The sequence below is a fragment of the Mya arenaria genome, chromosome 5 (assembly GCF_026914265.1).
Source record: "Mya arenaria isolate MELC-2E11 chromosome 5, ASM2691426v1".
NCBI classification, from domain to species: Eukaryota; Metazoa; Mollusca; class Bivalvia; order Myida; family Myidae; genus Mya; species Mya arenaria.
In genome coordinates this window covers 12,623,248-12,648,221 of record NC_069126.1, presented here as the reverse complement: position 1 = coordinate 12,648,221, position 24,974 = coordinate 12,623,248, and the positions used below count along the sequence as shown (strand labels likewise).

The 24,974-nt window shown below is 35.2% G+C and overlaps 1 protein-coding gene across 1 annotated transcript; it reads right to left on the bottom strand.

Annotated features, from left to right (window-relative positions):
• Positions 1–902: 902 nt before the first annotated feature.
• Positions 903–24,970, bottom strand: LOC128234559 (3-hydroxyisobutyryl-CoA hydrolase, mitochondrial-like). Its single transcript, XM_052948840.1, has 12 exons — positions 24,886–24,970; positions 21,485–21,570; positions 20,110–20,262; positions 18,295–18,379; positions 16,832–16,912; positions 15,810–15,862; positions 13,802–13,880; positions 11,988–12,133; positions 9,724–9,810; positions 8,607–8,762; positions 5,181–5,319; positions 903–3,636 (listed from the first exon to the last, which is right to left on the bottom strand). The coding sequence occupies exons 2-12, from the start codon at positions 21,530–21,532 to the stop codon at positions 3,518–3,520; spliced, it is 1,146 nt and encodes a 381-aa protein (XP_052804800.1). The 5' UTR covers positions 21,533–21,570; positions 24,886–24,970; the 3' UTR covers positions 903–3,517.
• Positions 24,971–24,974: the final 4 nt, after the last annotated feature.

The following is a 24,974-nucleotide window of genomic DNA, read 5'->3' as shown; positions in this document are numbered from 1 at the left end:
TTTTTCTATATTTGGGCTCTGTGACCTAGTTTTTGGCCCCAGATGACCCATATTCGAACTAAGCTAGAAATCAACGAAACAACATTTCTGACAAATTTCCAGAATATTTAGGCTGAAAATGTTACCTCTAGAATGTTAACGTTTTTCCATATTTGGGCTCTGTGACCTAGGTTTTGACCCCAGATGACCCATATTCGAACATGAGCTAGAAATAAACAAAACAACCTTTCTGACAAATTTCCACGGTATTTGGACTGAAAAAGTAGCCTCTAGAGTTTTAACAAGGCTTTTCTATTTATGGGTCATGTGACCTAGTTTTTTTTTTATCCCAGATGACCAATGATTGAACTTGTCCGAATAACTACTGGGACAAACATCCAGACCAAGTTTCGTGACAATTGAGGCAAAAATTTGACCACTAGACGGACGACAGACGACGGACGTTCATCGACCCTAATAGCTCACCCTCAGCCTACGGCTAAGGTGAGCTAAAAATCAAGAGAAACTGCAAATAACCATGCGTTTTATCAGTTGACTGGATGATGTTCTTGTTATTACATACATTTAAGTAGTCTGATCAATACATTTGTGAATTGTGGACGCCAGGTGATCCAATGTTATTTTTGTATCATTTTGAAGTGTTGTGTGCGAAAGAAAATGTGATTTTTTTGCCACAATGATTAACTTTTACTAAGTCACTCTCGTTTGCACGATGTTGCGCGAGGGTGTGGTCTTGTGTTGTGGTGGACACAGGAGAACCCGAACACTTGTCCGACTTGGTGACTACCAACCAAACTCACATGCGCCAATGCCGGAAATGGGAAAAGAATATATTGTAAATTATTATTTTACATTAAGGTACATAAGGCCATCGTGGAATAAGGTTATTTGAACGTCGGGTGTTAGAATGTTGCATTTATTGGGAACACAGCGATCAACAAAACATGTATTTGATTAATTCACAATAGTTTTCTTAGATATTACATAATGATTTTCTCAGCAGTAATGCAAGTACATTTTATGCATGAGTAAGCTTGTTTTAAAGATGAAAAACAATTTAGAAAATAAGATAAAAGAGAAACAAAAGCGGCAACAAATACTGGAACATTATTCTCATAGAAATGTCAATGTGATTAAAGCTGCAATCTCACAGAAGGACAGTTTTGACATTTTTTTTTAAATTTCTTAAAACCTATTTTGGCATCAATGCCTTCTTCTATTCATAACTCACCATAGAAAAGCTCTTAAATTTCTTATCTCATTTTTTATATTTCTGAAAGAGTTACTAACGCTTTAAGCCATAAAACGTCCATTTTCAACAGTAAATATGACAAACTGTGATCTTATATATTGTCAGCAGTCTTAGATCTCTGGGGTCGACTCATTCACACAAAAAAATGGCTCATTCAAAGACAGTCATAATGGTCAATCTGTGAGAGTACATCCTTAAACATCACATTTCATTTATAAAAATGACGACACTGAGGCGTTGACAAATACAGTGTGGTGTTCTTTCCTTTTATAATTATGTTTGAAAATAAAGTACATGTAGTAAATTATGAGCATTCATCAACAAAACTGCTCATTAATGAGTTAATGCTGATACTCTCCATCCATAACTTGCACTCAAAAAAACAACCAACATGCCAATTTGACACATGAAAGCGATAACATATATAATAGTAAATGCTACCACAACCTGAGTTAATGAAATTATACAAGAGCACTATAGCACTACCACTATGGGTGAAGTGACCTGTTTGGTATCATGTTGTCAAGGACAATGTTCAATAACTAGCATGTCGTATAAGTGGAATTGCGTTGTAGTTTAACTGCATGATAGTTACTAAATTGTTAAGGCTTGTGTCATTGTTATTGATTTCAACTGGGAGTTGACATATAGACAAAAAAGTAAACATGGTACAAACAACATTATGACATAGTTCGGGGCATTTTTCCAGTCTCGGGGGACGGGTACAAGCACCCTTGTGAAGAGGGAGTTTTTCGAGATTTTCCCTTTTAGGGAGAACTTTGAAATTTATTATTTTAACACAGGATTTAAAAATGTAACATTCTTTAACATCTTTCAATAGAAAAAATCTTTGAAGTGCATGTACACGTGTAGATACCTGTTTAACAAAGATCGATTATTTTTTTCAATTTAGTTGATGTTTATTTAGTAAGAAGAATATTGGCTGTCTTGGGAGAAAATTACATACTTTTCGAGGGTGGGTGGGGCTAAATTCTGGCCCCAATACAGGCTGAAATAATGCCCTGTAGTGGTTATAATGGCAGGGGTGCAACACTGAACAGATATGATAATGCCCTGTTCAATATGACTATGTTTGATATTAAAATTTTATGTACATTTCACAATGTGATATTTGTTAATCTGAAATTAAAACAAATCACTACACACTAGTTTCTTGACAAATTCTTCAGTAATCGATTATAAATTACTTCAACTTATTTGACAATTTTACACCCTATAATTTTTTTGTTGTTGCTTACACTGTCAGAATCATATTTCATTGAAAAATTATATTGATATAGATTTTTGGTCAAAAAGTTGCAAAAAAAATTGATACCATGAAATATACTCAAATAATTATTCCATTGTTTTAGTTATGCTTAACTGTTTTCTTGCATACATAACGACTTTATATAGAAATTTTGATACACATAAATTGGTAAAAATATTAAGAAATAATCAATTTATGAAAGGATCAGAATTCATTTTCTTTCGGTTGACAATATACACAGAATGTAAATAGTTTACTCAATTGATACTTCTTCTGGACCTGTTAAGCAATAGTTACAACATATCAAATTGTAAGTTTAACAATCTCTAAAAACTATGTCACGTCCGAAAATCCAAACATAAATAAATCTAATATCAAGTCTTAAATATTGTTTATTACAAAGTCAAAATATAGTAACATGATTAAAAAATTGTAGTTTTGGGCATTATCTGAGAATAAACACCTAAAACAATACTAGCAAAACTTATGATACTGTTAATATGGTTTTTATTCACGAAATTTATGCCTCATATTATGTTGCACCAAGAGACATGTGGCAATAAAAATGGGGAAAAAAAAATCCTCTTTGACATAAAACAGACTGTTGAACAGTGCAGTAGGTTTTCAGAACTGTATAGTTGAACAGATTTGTTGAGCTGTGCTGTGGATAAGATAAAGGTTAAACAATAAAATACTTTGCACCAAGTGGGGAAATAACATCAATACTTTTGTCATAAATAGTTATACAGTGCAGTTGGTTTTCTGAACTGTACAGTTGAACAGATTTGTTGAGCTGTGCTGTAGATAAGATCAAGGTTAAACACTTCACTTCATCTGATTGTTTTAATAGTGTCCTAGATTTGACTGGTAGTTCAACTCTACTCTGAATCTGATTGGTTGAATGCTAGAAATTGATACATGCTCCAATTGGTTTAACTGGTTGTACATGTAAGTTGCCCTGTTACTTTAAGAGTAAACTTAATTGACTGGTTTTCTTAAAGCTCAAGTTCCCTGTCCTGAGGTAGTGGAGAGAAATACCAGTCTACATGTTCTTTTGTCACCTCTTCAAGTGTGGCAGGTTTCCATTTTGGTTTCTGGTCCTTGTCAATTAATACTGAAAACAAAAAAGTGACATATATAAATGCATCTACCCTCAAACTGCACTCTCACAGATTGAAAATGCATGGAAACCAGTTATATAAGACTGCTGACAAAAAATTAGATCAAAGTTTTTTATATTTAAGTTCAAAAATTGATGTTTTATGCATTTTTCTTAAACCGTTAGTAACGGTTAAGCCATAAAACATTATTTTTCGGACGAAAATATAAAAATCTGCGATCTGATCTTTTGCCAGCAGTCTTTTATCATTGGTTTGCGGATATTAACCCAAGAATTTGCTCTTTCCAAGACAAGAAATAAAGAAGTTGTAAAAACGGTATATCTGTTAGAGTGCAGCTTTAAAGCTGCACTTTCACAGATTGGACGTTTTAAAAAAAAATTGTCTTCGAATGAGCCATTTTTTGCGTAAATGTCTGGAAACGAGTAAAATAAGACTACTGACAAGAGATCAGATATAAGTTTTTTATATTTACTTGGAAAATTGATGTTTTATTGCTATAAGTGTAACAAATGCTTTAAGAAAAATGAAATATTCTAATTTGGCAGTTTATCCGACAATGAGATCTGACTTATTGTCAGATATCTTATATGACTGAATTGAAGGGATTGATGCACAAATCAGCTGATTTTGAGACAATTTTTTTTTTTGTAAAAACGGTCAATCTGTGAGACTGCAGCTTTAATACAATATTAGTAAAGTGTACATATTGACTGGAGCCATGGTGTTTCAGATGAATATACATGAAATGAAAGTTGTCCTGCACTGTCCAGGCCAAGCGAGGTTCTCACAAGCTGTCCTGTTCATTACTACCAGTAGCAATATGACCTGTTAATATTATTCTCACTTTTCAAACATCCATTAAGTTATGTTAATTAAAATATGTGTATTATCATTTTTACCATTAACTAGACAGTTTGGCTAAAATTTTGTCATTATCAGTAATGTTCTGACTTTAGCCAACTCAATATTAACAAGAGCTGTCACAAAAGTGACAAATACATTCAGGCCCAAACCTGGACACAGGAATGGTAAACAATTTCTTTGAAAAGGAGCCATAACTCTGTCAAACATTGGTGGATTGTAACCAACGTCAAATTTGACCTGTATTTTATAGTTATTAAATGCGAGTACCAAAAGAAATTATGCATATATTGACTCTCATGGATGTTATTAGTTACATAAGTTGACCCTCATTTAATGTGTACCACAACTTTGGTAGGCATTGTGTCCAGTAGACATGGAATGCACACGGAAACGGATGCCTAACAATTATTTATTTGCACATGAACAAAGCTTTACAATTAAGTTGTGCAATAGTCAGTGGAAAGTAATGTACAGAAGTTCATAAACAGAACACAAAAATGGCAATTAGTTTGATCATAAAACCATTTCTTTACAGTCAACTGATTATCTGTAAAAAACTTAAGCAAATCCTGTCAACATTGTAAGAGGAGTTCAACTCACTCGGTTGGACAAACACGAGGAACTTAATTTTAATGGGAGGCATAATTAACCCTTAAGCAAACATTCTCTCTACCTGCTCGGACCCCCTCATAGAAATCGTTGTCCTCAATACATCGCTGACTAAGCCTGTATTCCACCTGAAAGTTATCCTGGAAACTTCTTTGTTCACCCTCAATCAACAGTCGCAAGGTGATCTTCATAGACACTGGAGACTGTGGAGAGACAATGAGCATATAGCATAACAAGAGCTGTCTTAAGACAGCACGCTCGAATATGGCGCATTGACTTAGAAGTGAATACAATAATGATGTAATATGTGCCTGTCAAAAGCAATAAAACAATCAAATTAAAAAGTGAACAAGAATCGCGATGTGACAAAACCAGGTTTTGAATGATTGGCAGAATAGATTCAGTTTCAACTGCTTTCTTCTATTTTTTGTAACAGTGACCTTGATCCTAAGGGGCCTCAAACACAATCCCATGGAAGTCCTCCATAAACTCTTCCTACATATCAAGTTTGGTCACAGTATGTCAACCATAACTGAAACAGTAATCTATTTTTCGAAACAGTGACCTTGACCCTAGGGGGCCAAAAGGCAATCCATGAAAGCTCTGCATAAACTTGTCCTATACACCAAGTTTGGTCACACTATGTCAACCCTTACTTGAGTTATTCAGTACTAAGCATATTTCTATTTTTAGCAACAGTGACCTTGACCTAGACCATAACTCTGGGGGCCCAAAACACAATCTCAGGAAAGGTCTCTATAAACTCCTCCTATATACCAAGTTTGGTCACAATATGTAGACCCTTACTTAAGTTATTCAATACCAACCCTTTTTCTATTAATAGTAACCTTGACCTTGATCCTAGGGGTCTCATACGCATTCCAATAAAAGGTCTGCATAAACTCTTCGTATATACCTAGTTTGGTCTCTTTATGTCAAACCTAGCTAAAATTATTCGATACATAAGGTGACTTTGACGCTGCCCTCCCACCAGCCTGCCCGAACATTGACGCAAGTCATTCAAATAACTTGTTTTCCCTTTATGAAAATGTGGTTAAGAATATAAAAATGTGCCTTTCAAAAGAAATTAAAAGTAAAATTAAAAAAAAAAAAATCATTAAAGGGCCATTATTTGTATGGAGGTATGTTCCTTGTTGTTAGATGGTCGTCAATAATTCTGCGTAGTATAAAGTGTATTGAATGAAGGGTATAGAAGTTTTTTTATTAAAATCCCAACTTGCCCTAAAACTTTAACCGAAGTCAATCAGGGGCCAAAACTTGTATTAAGGATAATATGGAGTTATGTAACCTTATTGTGTGATGGTCCTGAACAATTGTGTGAAGTATTAAGTCAATTAAATGAAGGGTATAGAAGTTATCAATAAATATCCCAACCTGCCCTAAAACTTTAACCTAAGTTCAATAGTCAATCAGGGGCCATAATTTGTATAAAAGATAATATGGAGTTATCTAACCTCATTATGTGATGGCCCTGAACAACTGTGTAAAGTATTTAGTCAATTAAATGAAGGATATTGGACTTATAAGTGAAAATCCCAACTTGCCCTAAGACTTTAACCTGCCCTAAAACTCTAACCGAAGTCAATCAGGGGCCATAACTTGTATAAAGGATAATATGGAGTTGTGTAACCTCATTGTGTGACGGTCCTAAACAACTGTGTGAAGTATTAAGTTAATTGAACGAAGGGTATAGAAGTTATTAATAAATATCCCAACCTGCCCGTAACCTTAAACTTAGTTCCTTAGTCAATCAGGGGCCATTATTTGTATAAAGGATAATATGGAGTTATTTAACCTCATTATGTGATGGTCCTGAACAACTGTGTATTAAGTCAATTGAATAAAGGGTATTGGACTTATAAGTGAAAATCCCAACTTGCCCTAAAACTTTAACCAGACACTGACGCAGACGCTGGTGCGAGTAGTATAGCCCTCCTTATTCTTCGAATAGTCGAGCTAAAAACCTTGTAGGATTATATACTTTCAACTTCTGCAGTGCTGATTTGAAAAGAGCAGGGTGCTAGGTTAGAAAGGCCACTTTTGACGCGCATTGCATGAGCCTTAATGGGGCACTTGCAAGGGCAAATGTGAAATTCATATTATGATTGTGTTGTAACTACTTTCAATATTTTCAAAACTAATAGTTTGTTATAAATACCTTAGCTGTTATTTTTACTTCAGTGTCAAAATTATGTGTATGTATTATTAATTTTAATACTTATTTCTAAAAATTAACTCTGTCAAACAAAAGGGCACAGCGAGATGTAATAAAAAGGCAGTTGGGGACCAGAAAAGGGCAGTGGGGTGCCCCAGCCTGCTATTTAGGCCTAGTAGCTGGAGCACTGTCCTGTATATGATGCTTTCAAGGGTGTACATCTATCCTACGCAATAGAGGATTAAACTTGTCCAGGGAATCTCTACTTATGTCAATATTGCAGAAAATCGTGATTGAGCTCCAGTATCACTATTTGGGACTTAACAACAGGGAAACATTTCGTCAGGGAGGACCCCATACCCACATTCATATCATGACATTTTAGGTTTTGGAAAGGAGATGCATGTTCAAAGAGGCAACCCAAGAGTGCCCCCTTTGTGCCAAATCATAGATCTGCCCCTGCTTTTACCCTTCTACTTCATCCTTTGAACGTGGATACACACATGATAAATGGCTAGGGCAATACTTAATGCAACATGCAATGTAACATACTAATGTTCTATACACTAAAACAATAGGGAAACATGACAGTTAAGAATATTAATTACCATTATAATTGATATTAGTTCTTTTAATTGTTTTGCATAAACCATATCAATAAACTTTATGTGTCAGAGGTTCTAACAGCAGATAAGTATTGTCAATCCTGAAAAATAGCAGGGGTCCGTTTGAATATGAGGGATTCATGCCCAGAGCAGGGAAAATGTACTTAGATTTTTTTTGAAATTGTTTTCAAAGTCATTTATATGATTTTAAAGTCTCAATACTTATCTCAGGATTTTTCTCATTCTTAAGGACCTCTCCATGAATGATACATTGTACATTATTCAATTAAGATCAGGGGTGTAGCCAGGCTTTACTAAATGTTACGCACGAAAGGGGGAGGGTGTGGGAGGGGGAATATCCCTGTAGACGGAGGGGGGTTCGGGGGGACCTCCCCAGGGGAAAAGAAAGTAAAATGGAACTAACATGCTGAGCGCTGATGTGATTTGGAGGGATTTACAGGTTCGAGGCCACCGACTTCGTAGTTACCAAGTGATTGATTTAGGCTCAGTAAGCCATCTAGCACAGAAAAACAATGCTTACTATAGCTAATCTTTCCTTTATTCTGATATCAATATTTAGCTAAGCCCTCGACTTTGATGCCATTTTTGGCCATATTTATTTTTTTATTTTTCAAATTGATGTTACGCACATGCATAAGTGCGTAACGCTGGCTACGCCCCTGAAGATTACAATATAAAAGCAGTTAACCATTTTGCTGAGAATCTCCAGCTGTGCAGCAGCCCAAGGTGAGCCATCTTTCCTGAGATTTTCTATGATTTCTTCCACTGTGTTACCAGCAAACAGCCTGTTAATGTCTTCCATGTGGTCAGCCAGAACAAACTCGTTGTCCAGTACATCTGTGCTCTGTAAATATAATGTCGATCTTGATATAATGTTAAAATGTAAATGTATGTATATTAATCTAGATCTAGCTTTTTCAATATATATTTTTAATATCAACAATAGGATGTTATATATTATGTTTTATTGCTCCAGAAAACTTTGTTTAAGTACTTTCTTCATTCATTGTACCATGTATGTTATATGCTATGAACATTGTATAATGCAATAAACTTATTGTATCATATCGTAGTCGAAGTTGCACATAAATCGTACAAGTTTTAGACAATTTGCAGTCATACTTTATACTGCTTAATAAATCAACCAGGAAATTGGCAAAGTTTTATTAAAGTTAAAACCAAACTTTGAAACTTGCTTTTGTCAATATGTTTCTTTCTATTTACGCATCAAGAAACAAACGAATACTGGTTGCATAAGGCAAATTGATGGCTTAAACTTCATAACAGTGAAATATAGCAAATTGTTACTTTACTGTTGGAAACAGTGCAATATTTGTTTTCGTTTCACTGATAAATTATCGGAACTCATCCCTTGTCAAAATAAATATCTAAATGTTGACAATTTTCAATGCATTGTTGACAAATCAGGTATAATCATGAATTGTTTTTACAGTATTTCAGTGGTAACGACCATGATAAGCAATCCAGGGTCCCTGTTTTGAGTTCTGCTGCCGATTCAAACTTCTTTTTTATTTCCTTTGTTTGCTTTTTCTTTGATTATTCATATCCTTAAAATCTATTGCCTTTAGTCTTGTGAAAGTATTTAAAATGTTCGAAAAAGTCTTTTAACTAATTTTTTTCAATACCACAGCTTATGGGTCTTTAAGAACTTCACAGCTGGCAGGCTATTAAAAGTGAAACACAGGTTGTAAACTTGCTACTATGTATTATAGATTATATAGTGTGCTAACAAACCTCTTCCTGGAATTTGTTAATCCATTGATTTCGGTTATTGGACTACAAACCTCTTCCTGGAATTTGTCCAGAGTGTGCGCTATGTCCAGGGCCTCCGGGTCGTGAAGTTTCAGTAGGGCCTCTTCCAGAGCTTGAATCTAAAAAATATAGAAGAAACAAATATCAAAGAATTGGAAATTCACAATTATCTGTGCACAGACCAAATATTTTCATACAAAGATAAATCACATTTCTTTTTTTTTAATATTTTCACACATCATTTTCATTTTTATTCTCTGATATAATCCAACTACGAGGGTTGTCTGGAAAGTTTTGAGACTGCATTCATAAAAAACTTACCACTCATACGATGCATTTAAAATTTTACCAGCTGTCAATTGTATCTAATATAAACAAATCCTGAAAGTTTCAACAATATACTATGAAATGAATGTATACAACAAACATTACAAAAAGTACAGGTTACAAGCCAAAGAGCACTTCGTTTTCTCATTGCGTCACGTCATTATCAGTTTTTCAAAATAAGCTCCTTCTGCACGAACACACTTACGGTGACAATCAACCCATTGCTTGAGTATCTGTCCATACCACTCTTTTATGATATTATGAACAACTGTCCTTTTTAGCCGAACAGATTTGTCAATTTCCCTCACTGTCCTCCGCCGGTCTTCTTGTAACATGCCCCGAACTGAATTTACGTCACTTTCACTCATAACTGACAGTCTGCAACTCCTTTTTAAATTGTACACATTTCCATACCCATCACTGAAACGTCCATGCCAGCGAAATACCAAAGCCCTTGAACATGTTGGCTTTGATTTATCCCGAGGTAGAAACGTATAAGTATTTGTAGGAGTTATCCCGCTGCAAACACAGTGTTTGATCATAGCGCCCTGCTCCTTGTGTGACGTCAACGTTGGATTATTTTCCGACATCTTCGAAATACCTCTCTACTTCTGCTGAATGTTACAACCATGTCTACAGTTAAATTGCGTCAATAATTTGCGCAGTAATACAGCTGATGTCATACTGTCGTCATATGCTTTGACGTGACGTTTTGGAGTCTATTGTTCAGACAGAGTAGTATATATGAATTGTGAACAATTTTTAGAAAACGTCAATTTCAAAGTGCTCTATGAAGCGCTAGATGAGTTGTCTTGACAACCATTTCCTTCCTTATTATGAGATTATTAAATTCTATTTTTCAAAAGGAAACTCGTGAACAGTCTATATTCACAGCTGTATATTGTTTGTTGATTTATATTAAAAACGTTTTGAAATATAGACACAGTCTCAAAACTTTCTGGACAACCCTTGTACATAGCTGAAATTACTTCCAAGACATTTGAACCTCGATAGCGTCAATGACATCACTTGTTTCATCCATGTTACATTTAATATTTGGCCAATCACAAGCACAATTTTGTTATAACAAAGGTATTCCAAAGACGTTGTGTTTATCGGCTTATAACACAATAACTGCAATTGCAAAGATACGCGTTCATCTAAGAAAGGGCATTGGGAGTGTAAATATATCAATATGGCAGCTATTTTTTTAAACATGAAACAATCGTAACCTCAAATGTGGATCAAATTTAGCCATAGAAAGTAATAGATATTGAAACAGTTTCCGATAAAAGAAATTTTGAACACCGGTATCTTAAAAAAAAAAGAACAGAAAAACATAATTTTTTAAAATCCTATTCAAATTTTTAACTGTCTTATAATCTAACAGTTTGTTTCATTTGTAGTTAACTCCTCATTTAAACTAGAACATAGGCAGCACCAATGTTACACATTTTTTAACTAATACATGAATTGACTGACAAGACATTTAAAAGATTTATTCTAAAAAAAATATAAAAAAGCGATCATCAGTCTAATTTTAACCTTCACCATAGAGATTCATATCTGACTTCTATTTAAACTTCTCTGCTCTACCGACTTAGCTATTTAAGCTTGTGAGTAATACAGCTGATAAGTCTTTAATACAATTATTATATGGAACCCAATTAACATATCACCTAAATATAACTTCATCGAGGATGAAAAACTATCGTAAGTAGACCTCTGATTGACTGACGAAAAGCTTGCCTGAAGATGACCTTTTAATGGTGAAACTCAGATTCTAATGGCAAAACGTGTATCATGATATGATTTTAATTAGATTGTCATGCCATCAGCTATGTTGAACCTTAAACTGATTTGCAACCTTATCAAAAGAAGAATGGCTTAACATCACAAGAATGATACAACTTGCCAAAGATATATTATACAAATGTGTTTTTAAAACTAACAGATAAGGTTCCTCTACCTTACTAGACTGTACAAAGTGTGTTGCAATGCCAGCTTTGTGGATGTCCCTGCCCTTCAGCCTGAACCCAGTTAGAGCTAGATACACGCCCAGTCGCCCGCCCAACCGGGGTAGGAAGTAGCCACCTCCAACATCAGGGAAAAGGCCTAAAAAACAAGGGATGTTTGTCAAACATTATGCCCCCCCTGAGCGCCATGTTGTCAGGATTATATGGACAATTGAATGAAATATGCATGGACCGAAATGACAGCTGATTTGTCGCTGACATTGGATGCCGTTGAGGCAGTTTTAAGATTATGACCATTCAAAGTTTGAGGATAGAGTGTGTTATGACCATGACCTTTGACTCTATGACCTCAAAATCCATAGGAGTCTTCAGCTGGTCACCAAAATTCTAAATGTTAAGTTTGAGGGCCATGGGTGCAGGCATTGACAAGTTATCACACAGACAAGCTTTTTTCATTCAAGGTCACTGTAACCTTGACCTTTGACCCGATCACCCCTATAATCATAAGGGGTCATCTACTGGTCAGACACAACTCCAAGTCAAGTTTGAGGGCCATGGATGCAGGCATTGTCCAATTATCACAAAACCTTAACATGAAGGTTGGGCCTGACCAGTAAATGACCCCTATTGATTTTAGGGCTCATTGGGTCAAAGGTCAAGGTCACAGTGACCTTTAATGGTAAAATAATTATAAAGCTTGTCCGAGTGATAACTCAACAATGCCTAGACCTATTGTCATCAAACTTGATATGGAAATTGGGCCTGACCAGTAGATGACCCCTATAGTTTTTGGGGGTCATCGGGCCAAGGGTCAAGGTCACAGTGACCTTGAATGTAAAACGGTTGTCCGAGTGATAACTAGACAATGCCTGCACCCATGGCTCTCATGCAAAACATCATTTATTGTATTGAAATCTAATTAAACTGTTAAATTAGATTTCAATGCAATACATGATGTGCTGAGATATTAACATAAATGTGGTTACATGCAAAATTTTAACCAGAATTTTTAAGTGTAATAATAAAGAGCCATTATTTGCAAAATACAGTTACCTAACTTGGTTAATCAATTATGTTGGGTGGTTGAATACCATTGTATAAAGTCTCAATGCAATACAACAAGTAGTTGCTGAGATATTATCCTATGTGTGCTAACATGCAATACCTTAACCAGAATTTCTAAGTCGCATAAAAAAGGGGCAAAAATTATATAGTATGCAAGATAGATTTATCTTATTAGATTAATTAAGAAAGTGAATGGTTGGGAGCCTGTGTATAAAGTTTTAATGCAATACATGAGATATTGACTTAAAAGTGGTTACATGCAAAACTTTAACCAGAATTTCTATGTTGAATAATAAAGGGCAATTATTTGAATTTAATGCAAACTAGAGTTATCTTACTTGGTTATTTAAGTAGATTGGATGGTTGAGTACCATTGTATCAAGTCTCAATGCAATACATCTAGTAGTTGCTGAGATATTAACCTATGTGTGCTTACATGCAAAACCTTAACAAGAATTGCTAAGTCAAATAATAAAGCCCCATTATTTGCATTATATTCATATTTAGTGTTATCTAACTTCATTAATCTAGTAGGTTAGATAGTTGGGAATATATGTCCAAAGTTTCATTGCAATAAATGATGTATTTACTAAAATAATGACTTATATGTGATTACATGCAAAACCTTGTCCAAGGTGTGACGCCGATGCGGAAGCTAGGGTGAGTAGTATAGCTCTCCTTATTCTTTGAATAGATGAGCTAAAAATAATAATTCAATGGCAAATACACCTTATACACTCACCTATTGCAGTTTCTGGCATGGCAAAAACAGTTCTCTCAGTGGCCACCCGGAATGCTCCATGTACAGACAGGCCAACACCCTAGAACAACAATCAAGATAGACAATGTAACTTCCATCCTAAACTAGAAATGTGTCCATAGGACACGGATGCCCCCACTTCGGTTTTTTGTCACAGAAAATAAGCCATAATGATTTTTGAAGTATTTTTGGCAAAAAAGGGCCGTAACTCCTAAATGACTAAAGCGATTTCCATGACTATCGAACTTGATCAAGATATTATGGTCACAAACATGTGTTTAAAGTTTGGTGAGGATTGGACAAACAGTTTTCAAGAATTAGATCGGAAACAATCTTCGGGACGTATTTTTCAAGTCTTTTTTTGCAAATAAAGGGCCGTAACTCCTAAATGACAAAAGCGATTTCCATGGCTATCGAACTTGATCAAGATATTATGGTCACAATCATGTATGTAAAGTTTGGTGAGGATTGGACACATACTTTTCAAGAATTAGATTGGAAACATATATTTTTGAAGTATTTTTGGCAAAAAAGGGCCGTAACTCCTAAATGACTAAAGCGATTTCCATGACTATCGAACTTGATCAAGATATTATGGTCACAAACATGTGTTTAAAGTTTGGTGAGGATTGGACAAACGGTTTTCAAGAATTAGATCGGAAACAATCTTCGGGACGTACGTACGTACGTACGTACGTACGTACGGACAGACAGACAGACGTACGTACAGACAAGGGCAACCCTATATGCAGCCACTTTGTGGGGGCATAAAAATCATATTATGTTTCACAACATAGAATAAAGGAGGTGAGAGTGGTCTAGTGCTTAAGGGGTCCAACTCTCACCAAAGAGGATTTGCGTTCGGTCTCCACCAGGAATACCTTCTCATAGCTTCTCAAAAAGGCCACAGTTCTGGTTTCTAACCAAGAAACAGACCCGAGAGTGATTCATATCAATTTTAAGCTGTCTTCACCATTGAGCTAAAATAATTAAGTTTAAACCAACAAAGAATGAAACTGGCAGTCTCAGTTTGATCGAGACTGCCTATTGACAGTGATCATGGTATATGCAACACTGTCAGCATCCCTTAGCAATGATTTAAGAGGTATGCATTTTCATTCAATTTATTTCTCAACAAAATATTACTAGTACTAGCTATAGCAAATTGGTAAGGTATCTGTTTTAGATGCAAAAGGTCCTGGGTTCAAACCCGGATCACGTCATACTTAAAGACATTAAAAATTGAAACCAAAGTGAGTAGTTGCTTTCCCTGTGTGCTGTAGTATCTTTTGGTCTTCACAAGGTTGTTTAACAACCTAGAAGTTTTGTTTTTTTATGCCCCCACAAAGTGGCGGCATATAGGGTTGCCCTTGTCCGTACGTACGTCTGTCCGTACGTACGTACGTACGTACGTACGTCCCGAAGATTGTTTCCGATCTAATTCTTGAAAACCGTTTGTCCAATCCTCACCAAACTTTAAACATATATATATAAACACTAAAAAATATATGTTTCCAATCTAATTCTTGAAAAGTATGTGTCCAATCCTCACCAAACTTTACATACATGATTGTGACCATAATATCTTGATCAAGTTCGATAGCCATGGAAATCGCTTTTGTCATTTAGGAGTTACGGCCCTTTATTTGCAAAAAAAGACTTGAAAAATACGTCCCGAAGATTGTTTCCGATCTAATTCTTGAAAACTGTTTGTCCAATCCTCACCAAACTTTAAACACATGTTTGTGACCATAATATCTTGATCAAGTTCGATAGTCATGGAAATCGCTTTAGTCATTTAGGAGTTATTTTTAAACGGTTACACACCCAAACCTTCAATATATTAAAAAATGTCAGTCTTGTTTATAATATTACATGTGAACGGAGAAACACCAGTCCTGTTCGAGCATTTAATGCACAAGTTTAATTAAAGTATAAATGATGACTTCATTACAACAAAACTAAAGAAGTATGATAGGAAACAACTTACCCCTCCCATAGTGATTCCATCTATAATGGCCACATAGGGAAGCAGATATGTACCTGCAATTTGTCTTTTATATAATACTCTAGGCAACATTTTTTTGGTGCATGAACATTTCCTTCATATTAGCTAGACCTATCAATGTTATTTTCCACAAAATACACAATAAATTAAGCTGTAAGAGCCACCAATACAAGTGACAAATCTGTCACATTACAATGTTTTATAAACAGATAAACATGTTAAACATTATTCAACCTAAATGTAGCCATGCAAGAAACATATCATTTCCTTTGAAAGAAAAATTTGAAAGACTAAATAAAGGGTTTTTCAAAAGAAAGTCTGCAGACCGTTTTCATATGTCTGTTGACCATGACCTTCAAAACAAAACAGGTCACCTACTGATCAAGGACAACCTACCATTGAAGTTTTATGGTCCTCCATCTAGCTGTACTCAAGTTATTGTGTGGACTAAGTATTTTAGGACCATTGACCATGACAGTAAATGACCTATGACCTACTGACCCCAAAGAACAATAAGGGTTGTTTATGGGTCAAAGGCAACCTACCACTAAAGTTCCATGGTCCTTGGTCTAACTTTTGATTAGTTATTGTGAGGACAAAGTTTTCATAAGACTGTACACTGTTACCTTGACCATTGACCTACTGACCCCAAAACAATAGGGTTATCTATCGGTCAAGGGCAGCCTACAGCTCAAGTTTTATAGACCTATGTCGAATGGTTCTCAAGTTTTTGTGAGGACAAGACTGAATGACATACCAACAGACAGCCATTTACAAACCTCAATGCCCCTTTTTTTCAAAGAAGAAAAAAAACAAAACATTTCATATTGAATGCAGAAGTAAGCCAAATGATGATAAATAATTATAACATTGGATTTAAACTTATTCATTACTAGGGTGACATTTGAAAAGTCATTAAAAATATGAAGTAACTAGCAAATATTATTTCATTAATTTCTTTTGACTTTTATATATTATAGAAAACTAATTAATTATTCGCCCACCTATTTTATTGTTGAGAATGTATTCCTCCTTGAAGAAGTCCCTGGCTAGATCTCCTCCCACCTTCCCTGCCTCTGTCACAGCTGTCACATAGAAATATAGATAGTTATACAATATATACTACAGAACTGAGAAAATCTTTAGCAGACAAGATTTTAACCATCAGAAAGTTAAAAAGCTATAGTTATAGAAGACATACGAGACGAAAACTCAATGAGACACACAATGACTGAAGACAACTGACACTCAATCAGACACACAATGACTGAAGACAACTGACACACAATGACTCACACAATGACTGAAGACAACTGACACACAATCAGACACACAATGACTGAAGGCAACTGACACTCAATCAGACACACAATGACTGAAGACAACTGACACACAATGAGACACACAATGACTGAAGACAACTGACACACAATCAGACACACAATGACTGAAGACAACTGACACTCAATCAGACACACAATGACTGAAGACAACTGACACTCAATCAGACACACAATGACTGAAGACAACTGACACACAATGACTCACACAATGACTGAAGACAACTGACACACAATGACTCACACAATGACTGAAGACAACTGACACTCAATCAGACACACAATGACTGAAGACAACTGACACACAATCAGACACACAATGACTGAAGACAACTGACACTCAATGAGACACACAATGACTGAAGACAACTGACACACAATGAGACACACAATGACTGAAGACAACTGACACTCAATGAGACACACAATGACTGAAGACAACTGACACTCAATGAGACACACAATGACTGAAGACAACTGACACACAATGAGACACACAATGACTGAAGACAACTGACACACAATGAGACACACAATGACTGAAGACAACTGACACACAATGAGACACACAATGACTGAAGACAACTGACACACAATGAGACACACAATGACTGAAGACAACTGACACACAATGAGACACACAATGACTGAAGACAACTGACACTCAATGAGACACTCAACAAGACACACAACGGCACTCATTGAGACAACATACACTCATTGAGACAACATACACTCATTGAGACAACATACACTCATTGAGACAACATACACTCATTGAGACAACATACACTCATTGAGACAACATACACTCATTGAGACAACATACACTCATTGAGACAACATACACTCATTGAGACAACATACACTCATTGAGACAAACATTGCTTTTAATAAATATAGTGTGTTTTTTCTGATATTATAAATACACCGTCATTCATCAGATACTAAACATTTGTCAAGCCATTATTGGCACAATGTCATTTATGATAAATTGTATGGACAGTGATTGATTTTGTACAATTGAAAACAAACCACCTTCCAGAAAAAAAATGCAGCATGTTTTCAGATTTTATGTAATAAAGTTCATAGCTTATTTATATAAAGCCCTTTATCAAGTGGCATACCTAAAATGTCACCTCCCGCACAGAAAGCCTTGCTTCCGGTCCCCTTCATAATGACCATATCCATATGTGGATCATTTTCCCAGTCCTGCAAAATACACACATAATACTGGGGGTTAGCTAACAACAATCTATCCTTTCCCATTGATCATAAATATATTTAAAGAATGAAGATAACATGTTTTGAGCATTTAAATTCTAAGATATGTTTGACATTTGTTCTGCGACATGGACCCATATTACACCAATATTGAAAAATAGTTAACAAGAAATTTTTGGGCTACCAAGTTGGAATGCTCCGTGAATACAGATGTTAACTAAGGGGCAAAGTAGATCAAAATTAGCTCTTATCAATATTGTTTTTAATGATATAAACATTTCTGCAGGTCTTTGCAATTTGCTAAGTCTAACTCTTTATAGGATTTTACTTTAAAAGGTTAAATATAATGTTAAAATCAGACTTTTCAAAAGCCCTTGAAAAATGCATTGTCATTCATTGACGAACTCTAGGTGTTTTTCACAACAGTGTTTTTTCTATTTAAGCTAACAACCCACTGACATCAGAGTTGACTTCTCTCTTTACCACCGGCATTTTAATTATTTCAAGGCAAGTGTCATACAGGTAAGACCAACAACGTCATGTGACATCATTCATACGACTGAAACTGTAGCCGAGTCCGAAATACCAGATACAGGATTTGTATTGACAACAAATACAAACCACATGTAATATCTGAGTTCATGTGACTTGTATAAACATATATCACATTAATAAATTAATTACACTAAAAGTGTGTTTTTCTTCAAACCCATTATTGATGTTGAAGGATACTAGTTAAATAACAGGTGATGAATGAGCTGAGAAAATTATTAGTATATGCGATGCAATGAAAGAATGATGCTACATCATCTATGAACTCTGCTGCTGGTATTTCAATGTTTGTCAATTTTGTGACTTAATGACACAATAACATTATCACATTATTCATTGAGTTATCAAGTTCTGCCCGAGCCAATTCCCTGAATTCTTACTCGACCCCACAGTGACGCCATCACAACTTATGTTGTGTTTAAATGCCAAAAGTGACATGAGATAGAAGTGACAGCGATTCGCAGAAAAATCCAGGGATTGGAAGACTTGAAGAAACAGAGTGATATCAAGAGATAAGGGTGCAATACCCTAGCTCTTCGCGATGAGTTATCTTGGTTCTGTTACTGCTCTGTATATCACTGATACACGGTCTGTATATCACTGATACACGGTCTGTATATCACTGATACACGGTCTATATATCACTGATACACGGTCTGTATATCACTGATACACGGTCTGTATATCACTGATACACGGTCTGTATATCACTGATACACGGTCTGTATATCACTGATACACGGTCTGTATATCACTGATACATGGTCTGTATATCACTGATACACGGTCTGTATATCACTGATACACGGGATACAATTTTTCTGGCTTTAACCCATACTGAGTACACCATTTTCCCAGTACTACCCTACAAACCAATAGGCAAGGGAGCTACTAACATATTTTAAGATCTTTCGGTTTGATGCTGCAAGGGTTTGATCCGATCTTCCACACCTGAAGCAACCGCTCTACTACTGAGCAATCGAGGCAGTATTGTACACATTAAGGTATCAAAATTAAACTTTGCCTATAGTTAAGAAAATAAATCTTTTATCATTCTGATCTAGGAATACATTATAAAGTTGACATTTAATAAACCAACATGTCCTTCTAAACACAATCATCATACACCTACTAAAAGCTCTCTTTATAGCATTTAGGAGACCTACTGTTAATACTGGCATCATCTTCCGAATCATGCGGAGGTTCAATGCGTTAAGTGACTTTGGTCTGTTTAACGTCAGCACACCAGAGTTTTTGATACGCTGAACAATCACTTCATCGTCAATGCTGGAGGAGGTTGAATACGGTGCTGCCAGCCTCTGTTATTAGGTAAATAATTGTAAATGTAATAAAAAAATAATAGTAATAGCAGAATTGTACTAAAGCACATACAGTGAAATATTGTGGTCTACCTCAGTTAACCTTCTATCAGTTTATGTATAAATCCAGTGTTTTTTACAACCATTTTGGAAAAGGGTCTGGTGCCTTTCTGTGGGAATACCAATTTTACCAAGATATACACAAAAAGTTTTTAAAAAAGATAGAAGATTTAAAAGAATGTTATAAAGTTTGTTTACCGTAGTTAGAAAAACACCAACCCTGCGATACAACAACTGTTATGGGTCCAATGTTGTTTTTTTCAAACCATAATCTGGTCATTTTATTTTGCACATTTAGAAAAAAGTTTATGTTATAACATATGAGATGGCGCCAAATTTTGGTCCAGAATTGTTGAAAAAACACACACACACTGAAATATATGACTAACTCACTATGGTTTACTCCATGTACATAATAGTTGATTTTTGAATACATAGCAGATCGAAATATACTTTTTGATTAACAGACTCTCAATTTGGTTAGAAATCAAGTTTGGTAAGCCAGATTCAGGCAGAAACAAGACCAGTACACTAGCAGGGAGGTGTTACAACCTCACAATTCTTGCTGGGACAAAATCCTTTATACTGTCAATTTTTTAGCATTATGATATATATTATATAAATCAGTCATCAAATTAAACTTTTGGACGAACCATCCCATGTTCTTACTTGCTTGGCATTAAAACATATTCAACATTAGCCCTGCTATGTATAATTCAGAATTCGAGCAAGCTCTGTAAGCATTTGACAATAGGGCTTGCAGGACTTAAGTGCTTATTTTGATTACTGTATAAGACATGACAAAAACACTTAAATGTAATGCACCAGTCAATTGTAACCACGCCCCCCCCCCCTCCTCCAGGTCCAGGGAGTAGTGGGGACTTTGAATTTTGGTCCAGCCAAGCCCGGGAAAATTCCCCGCCATGCTGAGAAACCTGCTGGTAAAATCCCCGCCAAATGCCCCCTAACCTCAGGGGCCCTAGGTAAGGCCCATTCCCCGCTGTTTTTGGCGCGAAGACAAAGCCACGGCATTCATCGGCACCACAGGGCCACCTGAAAAAAACACAGCCCATTTCCCCGGCTATCCCAGGTATACCCCCTGATCTGGGGTAGGTGGGCTGTGGTTACAATTGACTGGTGAATAAGCTTTAATCACACATACCGCATGGTTCATCATAACACACAGTCTTCTCACTGGCCTTAACAGCATTGTGTCTTTGTTTTCCACAGTCTCTTTCTCACATGGATCTGAAATGTTCAAATGTCCTTTCATAGTAAATATAATCATGGTTAGATATGTCTACTAGCTGTTACAGTAGATGATAGCTTGTGAGATGTAGATTTATCAAAGATTGTACAACACATTATCATTTATTTTCATAAAAAAAAAACACCTTAAAAGCAAAAATAAATCTTATTGAACACAGTTCTAGTTAGGGACCACAGACAACTTATTCACCTTTACCAATTATACACCAGCAGCAGCCCTGTGAAATTCTTCTCTAGCAATTCTTGTATGGTTGTTTTTCTTAAAAGATGATATTTTGTGTTCAAATGAAGATACATTATAATTGCAGTTTACCAGATATATTGAAATTGCAACAGGTTGCGCCATATTTCAACGAAGTGGAAAATATTTCAACCCTAAAAACTTATTAAAACACAGCAACCTGCTAAATTTTATGGAAAATAGAAAGAAATATTAATTCCTTCATTGTCAGTCAGAAACATTCTTTTGAGAATTTTCAAATGATTACAATTTCAAAAGTCTGAGCAAATTATTGGCACCGTACAATGTCATTTCAGTGGACATTACGGAGTAAGTTTGGCATGTGAGTTCATTCTTATAATAAGCATTCATCATAAATCTTATCATACTGATTTTTAGATCAGGGGCCTAAAATATTTCCCTATAAAATTCATTTGAAAGTTTTGATTATTTAACAAGTTGTTGAAGAAACAAGAGCTGTCACAGAGACAGCGCGCTCGACTATTCCGCCGCTTTTCAGTGTAAGGATTGAAAAGTTTTGGCGAAACATGCATGGATCACTGTTAAATTAGATTTCAATGCAATACATGATGTGCTGAGATATTAACATAAATGTGGTTACATGCAAAATTTAACCAGAATTTTTAAGTGTAATAATAAAGAGCCATTATTTGCAAAATACAGTTACCTAACTTGGTTATTCAATTATGTTGGGTGGTTGAATACCATTGTATTAAGTCTCAATGCAATACAACAAGTAGTTGCTGAGATATTATCCTATGTGTGCTAACATGCAAGACCTTAACCAGAATATTTAAGTCGCATAATAAAGGGGCAAAAATTATATAATATGTAAGAGTTATCTTACTTGATTAAATAAGAAGGTTATATGGTTGGGAGCCTGTGTGTAAAGTTTCAATGCAACCAGAATTTCTAAGTCTAATAATAAATGGCAATTATTTTGCATTAAATGCAAACTAGAGTTATGTAACTTGATTAATTGAGTAGGTTGGATGGTTGGGTACCATTGAATAAAGTCTCAATGCAATACCTCAAGTAGTTGCTGAGATATTAACCTATGTGTGCTTACATGCAAAACCTTAACCAGAATTTCTAAGTGGAATAATAAAGGGCAATTTTTTGCATAAAATGCAAACTAGAGTTATCTTACTTGGTTTATTAAGTAGGTTGGATGGTTGAGTACCATTGCATCAAGTCTCAATGCAATACGTCAAGCAGTTGCTGAGATATAAATCTATGGGTGCTTGCACGCAAAACGTAAACCACAATTTCTAAGTAAAATAATAAAGGCCATTTGTTTGCATTAAATGCAAACTATAGTTATCTAACTTGGTTAATTAAGTAGGTTGGATGGTTGAGTACCATTGTATCAAGTCTCAATTCAATACCTCTAGTAGTTGCTGAGATATTAACCTATGTGTGCTTGCACGCAAAACCTTAACCAGAATTTCTAAATCATATAATAAAGGCCTATTATTGGCATTAAATGCAAACTAGAGTTATCTAACTTGGTTAATTAAGAAGGTTGGATGGTTGAGTACCATTGTATAAAGTCTCAATGCAATACCTCACGTAGTTGCTGAGATATTTACCTATGTGTGCTTGCACGCAAAACCTTAACCAAGGGGTGACGCAGACGCTTGGGTGAGTAGTATATAGCTCTCCTTATTCTTTGAATAGTTGAGCTAAAAATGGAGGTTTTAGCTCAAAAAGGGGCCCCAAATCAACATTTTAAGCAAAAGCATAAAGAATCAATAAATTAATCACTCAAGATGAATAATCACTACACATGTGCATGAATGTTTATGATAAGTTTATGCAAAAACCCGATTGATTTTGAAATTATTTATATAATGTCAACTCCTTCAAATTTCACTGATCATAAAGATGGGAAGGGTTCAAATTTGGACACCCATACTCGCAAATTCAGACATTGAGAAAATCGTCCGTCTGAATGTGACCTGATAGGAAAAGTTTGACGACTAAATTTGAAATTGGATCTGTCCCTCTGACAGATAGTGTTCACATCCAGATGTAAAAAATTGCCAAACAAATCAACCATTCTAAATTTTCATTACGATTGAGCATGAATGGCAAAATCTTAATACCTTTTTATTCCTTGTCAATGTTATATATATATATAAGCAACAAAGGCTGTGAAAAAGCAAGTTTTCAAACAAATATTGTCAAACCGGCAAATTTTCTCTCGAACCGACAAAATATCGGAAACTTTTTCTGAACTTTCGTGATGTCTGCAAATTGCAAGTAAAATTTGAATATTGCAAATGACTATTGCCCAAGCTTACAAGTTGTAAATAGAAATAATGGTTCCAATTTTTCATTCGCCAATTTGAATGCTTAAAGTACATGTATTAAGTTTAACAATATAGATTAAAACCCTATAACAAAAGAAAACATTTGTTTATCTAAAGCAGTCAATTCTCAGAAGAAATAACAGTGCCTATGCTGGCCTCTGTTAGGGGATGCCACCAAAAAGGGTCAGGGTGCAGCATTCTCCTATAACTCTTTAAATAGCTTAAACCTTTGTTTGCATACATGTAATCGGCATTATCAAAATGTACATGAAGTACTTCAAAATTAATATACGTACATGTATGCAAATAATTGACAACAATACGTTTGAAAAAAATGAAACAATCTGCCATAGATACATAGAGCATAGCTCAATCAAATACATTACCAAATCTACAGACCAGCTGGTATAAACCAGAACAGTTCTACAGAAAACAGAAAAATGTACATGTATACAATTTCGTTTTATTTACCCATTATGATTAAGCATTTACATGTGTTGTTTTAATCTTAAATTAACAAACAAGATATGTTAACAAACGAAGTACTGTTTACAGTCTATCGCTCTTTTAAACAAAGATACTCATTTACTGAAAAACATATTTCTAATGCTAGTGGCCAATTTACAAATTATCAACTTCGTCCAGCAGATATATTAGCGGGTGTCATGTCAAAATCTAGAATGCCATATTATAAATAGATGCTATACTGTAGTAAATGTATGCAAAGATAATTTATACCTATGATCGTTTAGTAGCCGCTAATTTGTTATCTTAAATTGTGTCAAAAATGCAAGGGCAATTTCAACCGGAAGTTCTCTCTTTCTGGA